At 35.1% G+C, this 9,206-nt stretch overlaps 2 protein-coding genes across 2 annotated transcripts; both read left to right on the forward strand.

Annotated features, from left to right (window-relative positions):
• Positions 1–1,505: 1,505 nt before the first annotated feature.
• On the forward strand, positions 1,506–4,007 carry LOC137942939 (uncharacterized). The gene is made up of 3 exons (XM_068788656.1): positions 1,506–1,522; positions 1,663–1,741; positions 3,603–4,007. The coding sequence occupies exons 1-3, from the start codon at positions 1,506–1,508 to the stop codon at positions 4,005–4,007; spliced, it is 501 nt and encodes a 166-aa protein (XP_068644757.1).
• A 2,972-nt stretch (positions 4,008–6,979) lies between these two features.
• On the forward strand, positions 6,980–7,687 carry LOC137942940 (F-box/FBD/LRR-repeat protein At1g13570-like). The gene is made up of 2 exons (XM_068788657.1): positions 6,980–7,430; positions 7,578–7,687. The coding sequence occupies exons 1-2, from the start codon at positions 6,980–6,982 to the stop codon at positions 7,685–7,687; spliced, it is 561 nt and encodes a 186-aa protein (XP_068644758.1).
• The last annotated feature ends 1,519 nt before the right edge of the window (positions 7,688–9,206 follow it).

Consider the following 9,206-nt stretch of genomic DNA (forward strand, 5'->3'; position numbering starts at 1 on the left):
ATATTACTCAATACATGATATAAGTGACAAACGCATCCCTTGGTAAGAGGACTAAAAGCTCCAGATCCAAAATGATGTTTTTAAGTGTTTCAGAAGAGAAAATCACCCAAGGCATCCCATTAATTTCATGTATGGTCTTCCTCAACCTTGTTTAGGATAGATAAAGGAGGTGATTGTGAAGCAACCAGATGATGTGTTGGAAGATGGGCTCCAGCCCACACGACCAAGGAAGGCCCACATATCTAAGAGTATTATAACATGGGCCACCTGACCAAGAAAGGCCCACAAGATGGGCCCAAGGACCAACCATGATTACCACAAGCTAGCATCCATATCACATTAGTTGAAAGATCAATAAGGACTCACAAAGGCATCTTTATCTTATGGTCACGTCCTAGAAGAGTTCTAGTTGGAGTAATATTTGTCTTTTACCTATATTGAGTTATTTAATTATACTAGGACTTATCGTTAAGAGTTAGAGTTTGGGTGCAATTGGGACAAACGTAATTTTATTGTAATTGGACTCTACTACCTTCCTCTATTATAAATAGAGGTTCATGTACTATGGTTATAATAAGTCAATGAAGTATTTCTCTTTTCCATAAATTCAACATGATGAAGGTGAGAAAATTTAAGCAATCATGGAAGATTTGGGAAGGCACTTCAATGCACAAGAACAAGTCTTCAAACCACTAACAGAGGAACAAAAAGAATTGCTTGAATTGAATCAGTGTGAAGACGTAAGTATACAAGGGTTTACATAGTTTTTTGAAACCCCACAAAAAGGAAATACTAAGAACTAGTTCCTATGGATTTTTTATCACAAAGCTATCAACACTTGGCATGAGACTTAAGACAGAGTTTGAAAAGGATTCGTTCAAAGTAAACTTATAGGGGGTGAATAAATTTACTAAAAAATTATGAACTTTAAAAAAATCTAGCATAATCACATCCACAATACCAATATTTAATGTGGTTGACAATCAATATTTTAGATTGTGGCTCTACTCCCATGGATCTCTTACCTTGGAGTTAAAGGATCCACTATGTAAAGTCAAATGACATCTACAAATTAGAACCACACAGGTTCAATTACAACACCTTCCCCTAATAGTTAAGGGCTTATAGTTATCAAACTCTAAATAAAAAACCTATAACAACACTTTTTTTACACAAGGACTTACAAAAACAACAACAACAAAAACTATAGCAACATCAACAACAATACTTGCCCACATATGGACTTATGGAAACAAAAACACCTGCCCAGATGGGGTCTTATGGCAATAGAAAATACTAGCCCACATAGATCTTATGGCAAGAACAACACTTGTCCACATAGGGACTTACGACAACACTAAGTATAGATGCTTAGCAAGTTAACAAATGACTACATAACAAAGGTCTCTTGCTTTTCAATCAAGCACAATATGTCTTTTGATAGACATATAGATCAATGGAACAAAATAATATAATATAAAAAATACTTAAGTGGTTCTACCAATATGATTGGCACCACTATGTAAAAAAATTAAAAGTATACGATAATCTCTTCAAAGACTTTTGATATCAAAATTCAAAACTCAGATAAAGTAATTTATCAAAACTCAACTCAACCAAACAAAGTACTAAATAACTATGAATGTAAAAAAAAATACTTAGTTTGCTTGAAAAACTCAAGTTGAAGACCTCCATTCTTCTAATTTCAGAGTATGGGACAAGTGGATCACATAGTATGAATGTGAGGTACTTCAAATTCATGGCTAAGTGTTGAGCATAGGTTGACTCGTATGTTATTTTTTATGATAACAAAACTAAATTGATCTAACAATTTTAAAAACTAAGTATTCAGATATTTCACCTTCAAGAGTCAATGCATCTCAAGGTTTAAAACTTTAAAATGATCAAGCCTACACAAGATCTCGAGCATCATTGAAGGACATCACTAGAAGACGCACCCACAAGGAAGAAGACAACGAGAAGACTAGAGTTCAAATGTAAAAGTTAAATGTCCATACTCAGTCACAATGTAAGAGAGTATTCCTAAACTCCCTTCGTTAAGTACAATTGTGAAATTGGAGCTTTAAGTCACAAAATGCATATAGATATGTTTAAGAACATCACTTAGAACTTGTTAGAGAACTTAGAGAAAAAAACATTCTCATATTTTAAATGTCAACATAGTTGAACTGACACTGGAGTGATCGATCATCTAGAAGTGCAGGGGGCCAGAAATATAAAGCATGAATGAGAAACCATAGTTGATTGATCCATCATCCAGAACATGATTATTTCATGCTAAAGAGCCCAATAAATTATCCCATTTGGATTGATTGATCAATTCTACCCAGGCAAACAAATTTTACATAGAATGATTGATTACCCCACCTGATTGATCGATCAGATAGAATCTTGCCAATCAAACAGAATCTTGCAAGTCAGGGGCATAAAGCATGATTGATCATAGGAAATGCACTAATCGATCATATTTGTGCATAGTCAGAGGGAATTCTGATTGATCGATCATCCCCTAGTCAATGAATGAGTAATTTAACTTTTCAGGACCAACCGTAACATATTGATCAATCAGTCCATAGATCAATATGTCACTGTCTAACAGAAAATTAGTTGTTATGATCAATTGATCGATTAGTCACATAACAATGATCAATCAATCAAGGTACTGATTTTTGCTAATGGGCAAAAAATGACTAGTTTGAGTTGGGGAAGTTTTTAATACCCCACCAAACATCGTATTGAAAATTTTAATGAGCATTAATTTGAAAATATCCTAATATTTTACTCTCAATCTTGCAAAATCTCTTAAAAATGCTTTAGAGTGAAGGAGTGAGTCATATTCTTTGAAATTTCACGTCTCTTTCCATCCCATCCTTGCTTTCATATAGTCAAGCTCCTTCAATCACTTCACATTGTGTTGCCAAGGAAGAGGAAGCTTGGATGTCTCAAGGAGAATGATCTCTCCAAGTAAGGGTGTACATTTTTCCTTTATATTTACTTAAATTTATGAAAGGTACATCTAGAACCCATAGAATCTAGATACAAAGGGCCAGCTAGAGCTAGAATCTAGTAGCAATCTCTTGGGAAGATTGGTGTTGTAAAATACATGTATTGAGCTACACGTGGTTTAAAGAAAGCTGAATTCTCTTTATGTAATTTCGGCTATTAGAGCTTTTGAATAGAAGAATTTCCCAAGCAATGGTTCTCTCGTAGTGAATACCAATAGGGGAACTTCAATAACAATTTTTTTTGTCTCCTATGGTGTGTGCATGTTTTGTTTTATATCGAATTACTTTTATGCATGATTTTTATTACTTGTGCAACTTAATTTTAATTCAATATTCTCAATTCATCCTCCCCTTGAGAAGCCATTGGACCAACAATTGGTATCAAAGTGGGCCAAACACTTAATTGAAATCAAAATCCTCGTGATTTTGAAAAAAGATTAAATGGCATCTAAGGACAATTGCTTCTTCCCGAAAAACAATATGCCAACTATCCACCTTTGTTCATTGGAAAAAAAATATGGATATTAGAAGGTAAGAATGGAATTCTTCCTTCAATCTATGAATTTGGACATATAGCATGTAACCAAGAGTGGTCCTTTTGAGCCTCAAAAACTTGAATATGGCCTTCTGATTGAAAATGAATTCAATGAGCTAACTAGGAAAGAGAAAGAGCAGCTCAAGACAAACTCTAAGGCCTTAAACCTAGAACCAAATGAGTTCAAAAGGGTCCCCACATGTAAAATTGTCAAGGAAATTTGGGAAAAACTAAAGGTCACACATGAAGGAATCACTAGAGTAGAAGACTCTAGAATTAGCTTATTGCTAGCCCAAGAAGATGAATTCAAAATGAAACTAGGTGAGTCAATACCTGAGATGAACTCTTGGTTCACTCATATAATTAAAGAGTTGAACAGTCTAGGAGAAGAGATTTTCTTGTATAGACAAAATGACAAGCTACTCAAGGCACTTCCAAAGTTATGAGAGGCAAGGAAGATAATTGAATCCTTCTCACTTATGAGATGGAACCTCAAGATGTTGAGGAAGAGCAAGCTAAGAAAATTTCTCTTAAGCCTAAGACGAGTGTTGAAAGTAACTCTAGTGAAGAAAGCTCTGATGACGTAAGTTTCATCACTAGACATCTTCAAAGAATCTATAGGAAAAAGAAGAATTTAATAAAAGGCCAATATAGAACTCAAAATGACAAATTCTATAAGGAAACAAATGTTTGTTTTGAGTGTGGGAAACTAGGACATAGAAGGAACAAATATCCAAAGCTTGAAGAAAGAACCCCATCTACAAGCAAAGATCCCAAGAACAAAAAGAAGAAAGTCTTGATCTCAGTTTGGGTTGCAGTTGAAGAAAAAAGTCTATTCATTATCTAAACAAATATAAAGAAAAATGCAATGCTCAATTACATGAGATTGCAAGGCTCAAGGAAGAGCTTGTTGGAGGCTAATGAAAGATATATAGCAAATTCCTCAAGACAAAATGAATTGATAGACAAGCTATCATGTGATTGACTTGCATTTGAAAAGAAGAGTTTAGACTTAGGTCAAACTTCTATCTCTCAAATCCACATCTAAGAAGAAAGTTGGAAAGAAGAGTACAAAGCAAAACAAGAAATTTTCTCCCATTCCTCACATTAGATGCCACTATTGCAATGAGATGAGTCACTATGCCCACATTTATGAAATTAAGAATGAAAAAGGCATCAAACAAACTTGGGGTACCAAAATCAACCGGAAAGGTTGTAGTAACCCAAAAGAAGTTGGAATAACAAGCTTGGAAACCCAAATCACCTAGAACCTCAAATGTTAGCCCAAAAGGACCCAACCTAAAATAGATCTCTAAGGGTTAGACTTTTCGTGATGTAGGTATGTCTCCAAGACAAGGCTCAAAAATTTGGATTTTGGATAGAGGTTGCTCCCTTTCCCTCGACTCCATCTTATTCGAAACTGTATTTAGGTTTTCAAAAAACAACTCAAGTTTGTAAAAGTTCCAAAAGTAGAAAATTGATTCTTACCCACATGTGTTTCTGTTTCCTTGACCTTGTTATCAACCAAAATCTAACCCTCACTCCATACATGAAGCCCAACCTTGGCCAATTTCAACCCTGTTCATTTCTTTTTCCTACAACCTTGTTTCTTGACCTGTGTGTTCAAGGCCATGTTTTCAAAAACCCAATTCTGAGCCGCAACCCTAAACCCTAAAACTTAAATACAAATAATAAATAAAATTAATGCTTAAATACAATATGCATCAACTAATGCATCATACATATAAACAATACGTTCTTGATATGCTAATTTTTATCATAGATACAGAGAAATCCTCTCTTCATTGCTAATCCATTTCAGTCTGAATTAATTCTACGAAAATTCAAAATCTTAATCCCAACATAATGGTAGGAATAAAAACAGAATTGGGCATTAACAATGCTCCCATTATGAATAAACAAAAACAGTGTATAATTTTTAATAAATAGTCAACATTAAGAAGGTGAAACAAAAAACAAACGCCAGCATGATCCATTGAAGGCACACTGGCTTATCTTCCTCATTCGTAGATGAAAATGTGCCCTGAAGTGGAAAATACAGAAGAGAAGAGAAACACAGGCGAAATAGAAAAGAAAGAAGAAGAACAGGGAAAAAAAGATGACACAGAAAATAAAATAGAAGAGAGAAGAGCAAAGAGACTAACGTGTGGGAGTAACAGCTGAGCGTGCAGAGATGATGATTAGATGAGCAGTGACTTACAGCAGTAGAAAGACGTTCGCTCGGTAGATTTTCGGCAAAGAGTCATAGTCAAGATCGAAACTAATTGAGTTTAACTGAAATCGGTTCCAACTCATGAAACGCAAATCGCAATTGGGTTCTGCGATTTTGTCATTATCGCTTTCGTTTCTTTGAAGATCCAAAATCAATCTGATTTTATCCAAAATCAATCTGATTTTCTATTATCTCTCGGATTTTCACTCAACTCTCGTTTTGCTTAAGAGGTTGAGGGGGTGAGAGGAAGTAGCGAATCATCTCTTCAATGCAGCAAACAATCCTATTGAGGGGACAAGTTATGGAATAAATGTACAACCCTGAGAAGATTCATTACTATACAAAGAAAACGTGTCTTTACAATTTTATTGAGAATTTGGAGAGTTACAGAATATTGATTTGGTATCACAAACAACACCAACAGAATATTCATTTGTTTTTTGAACCCTGTGAGAACTACTCATTTGATCTCACGAGGTGGATTGATTTGTCTGCAATAGGAGTTCAGTAGCTTGAACTTGATGATATTCGATGGATGAAGAAATTCAAAAAACCGGATTGTTTGTTCTCTTGTCCATCAATATATTCACTCGACTTTACCTGATGCATAAAGGAGCCTCATTACATTTTCAATGGTCTCAAATCTCTAAAAAATGAAAGCAATGAAGATTGATAATCTTCGGATGAAGAGATGGAGATAACTAAGCTGAACCTGAAGAGTCTTAAGTACAATGGTAGAGTTTGGAACAAGCCCACTTTCAACAACACCCTCCCTGGATGAAGCTACAGAGATGCATACCCTTGATCTCGAATTCTAATTTGAACTATCCAGGGATACAAATCACTTGAACTCAAGTTTTTGCCTAGAAAATAGATTGATTAACATAGTACTTTTTTTTTGTTATTTTAGATCACAAATAGCAGTGTGTAACAAACAAAAAGCCAGTCAATGGACTTTTTGCATAAGAGAACCTTTACTCAGAAGACTGACAATATCAACAAGCTACTAGAAAATATTATTCACTACATACTCTCTTTTCTTCCATTGAAGTGTGCAGTGATTACATTAATTCTGTCTAGGCAATGGATAAACTTGTGGAACCCTTATGGATTTACAACACTATTATAGGCTTGACAAGGAGTTCACAACAAATTTAAAGTAGCTATTATAGGGTTGACACTATTATGGATGTACAAGCTGTTTACCAACTTCTACAACTCCATACTCTGGACAAGATTAAGAAGTTTCTCTCGTTCTTTTGTCTCGGTGACATATACTCATTCGATCTTACAGAATGGATTAAATTTGTCAAAGTCAAAAGGCACTCAAACTCAATAGATAATGATGATATCAGGTGGTGGATGAATAAATTCAGAATGTCAAACTCTTTGTTCTCTTGTCTATCAATATCATCTCTCAACTTAACTTGCTGGATACTAGAGCCTCCACAAGATGTCAAGGGTTTCAAAACCCTAAGAAGAGTTGCTCTCTATCGTGTGGCCATTACTGGTGATCAATTAGGTGAGATAATTAGTGGGTCCCCTCTTCTCGAGGACTTGACTTTGAGTTGCTACAACTCCCTAAAGTCAGTGAAGATTGATCATCTTCAACTGAAGAGATTAAGAGTGGAGTTAAGTAGCTTGAACTTGATGATATTCATTGGATGAAGAACTACAGAAAAGTGGACTATTTGTTCTCTTGTCCATCGATACCTTCACTCAACTTAACCTAATGCATACAATTTCAATGGTTTCAAATCTCTAAAAAATGAAAGTAATGAAGATTGTTCAAATTTAGCTAAAGAGATGGAGATAAGCAAGCCTAACCTGAAGAGTCTCAAGGTCAAGGATCAAGTTGTGACAAACCCACTTTCAAAGACATCCCCTCCCTAAATGAAGCTTCCGAGATGCTCACCATTGACCTCGACTTCTACTTCGAACTATCCAGGGATGTAGACCACTTGTACTCGAGACTTTCAAATTGAATACTCAACCCATCCAGCTGCTACTTTGAACCATCACATTTGTCAAATTGAATGCTCAACCCAACCAGTTCAGCATCTAGAATGGTTGGGTTGAGCATTGCAATTTGAAAAACTGGATTGTTCAACTTGTATATATCTCAGGTACTGGCGGAGCTCTAGTAAAATTCTTGTCAAGACTTCGTAGTGTTTAGCTATGATAAGCAAGCAGACGAACTTAAATAGAGTTGAGAAGATTTAACAAAGCACCATTAAAGGAAAAAAAAACAAAGAGGATTCAAATAGAGATGGAGAGAGCATCAAATTAGCACATTTTAAACAGATGAATGAATGAGAAAAGACTTACAAATGGATCGATTGCAGTATAGGAATCCAATCTCCTAGAAAAAAGAGGATCACAACTTTGAACAGCTATGTTGTTCCTCTTCTTTGCTGCAATTTCTTTACAAGACGCAAAAGAAGAAGAAGATGAAAGGAAAGACAAAACACTCTTGATTCTCTTTCCCCTACTCTCATTGCTCTAACTCCCTCTTGCTTTACATAACTCTTGTTTACACATTACTGATTGTAGCAAACAATTCAGACATTCAATGCGCTCATAAAATTGGTTGTAAAAGACCTGAAAGTTGGCTGTAACTTGTAAAACACCAGCAAATCGGTGGTCTCCCCTACTCTTTCCTGATTTATATAACTCTTGCTTATGCATTTCTGGCTGTAACAAACAATGCAGTCATTGAATGCACTCATAAAATTGTTTGTAACAAACCTGAAAATTAGTTGTAATTTGTAAGACACCAGGAAATTGGTTGATACAAACCTGACGAAGGGGCGTGACAGATGTTGCTGTGTCAGCAACCATTTTAGGATGGAAGCAGAAAGTGCCATTAGGCAAACTGCCACATGGATGAGTGGTGTCAGTTTCAACCCATCAGTTCAATGATTTTTTGTTTCTTATATAGGGAAAATAGATTTAGCTTAAAACCGGAAGATTCGGCCCGTTAGTTTGGCCCTATAGTAATTGGACCGAGTAAGATTAGGTCCGGTTCAATGCTTACAAAGTAATGTGAAAAATTCTGTTATACTTTACTGGGGTTTTGTTGAGTTATGATGTTTCTTTCCATTTTCTTTTCAAGATTTCTTTCAAAAAAATTTCTGAGCTCATTAAACTAAATAACTTCCTAGACTGTAGAAATAAGAAATAGAATGTGGTTACCTAATCCAGTGCAAAAGTAAAATATGGAGCAATGACACATACATTAAGTGAAATATTATGGGTGAAGTCACTTCTCTTTGAATCTACCTCAATGAAACTTCACTGTGACAATCAAACAACTATTTAAGTTATCTACAATTCAGTCTTTTCTAAAGGAACAAAACATAATGAGATAAATTATCATTTCATTTGAGAAACATAAATCAGTTGGGATTAT

The sequence above is a fragment of the Aristolochia californica genome, unplaced genomic scaffold, assembly GCF_029961685.1.
Source record: "Aristolochia californica isolate CCGP_79_NKW_82.1479 unplaced genomic scaffold, dmAriCali1.0.hap1 SCAF_10, whole genome shotgun sequence".
NCBI lineage: Eukaryota > Viridiplantae > Streptophyta > Magnoliopsida > Piperales > Aristolochiaceae > Aristolochia > Aristolochia californica.

What these genes read in the sequence shown, in the direction of transcription:
- LOC137942939 (XM_068788656.1), top strand. An exon ending in GTGGATCACATAGTATGAAT is followed by an intron (nt 1,742 to 3,602) that starts GTGAGGTACTTC and finishes TTGGACATATAG; the next exon opens with CATGTAACCAAGAGTGGTCC.
- LOC137942940 (XM_068788657.1), top strand. Translation starts at nt 6,980, where the DNA reads ATGGATGTACAAGCTGTTTACCAACTTCTACAACTCCATACTCTGGAC. An exon ending in GAGATTAAGAGTGGAGTTAA is followed by an intron (nt 7,431 to 7,577) that starts GTAGCTTGAACT and finishes AAAGTAATGAAG; the next exon opens with ATTGTTCAAATTTAGCTAAA.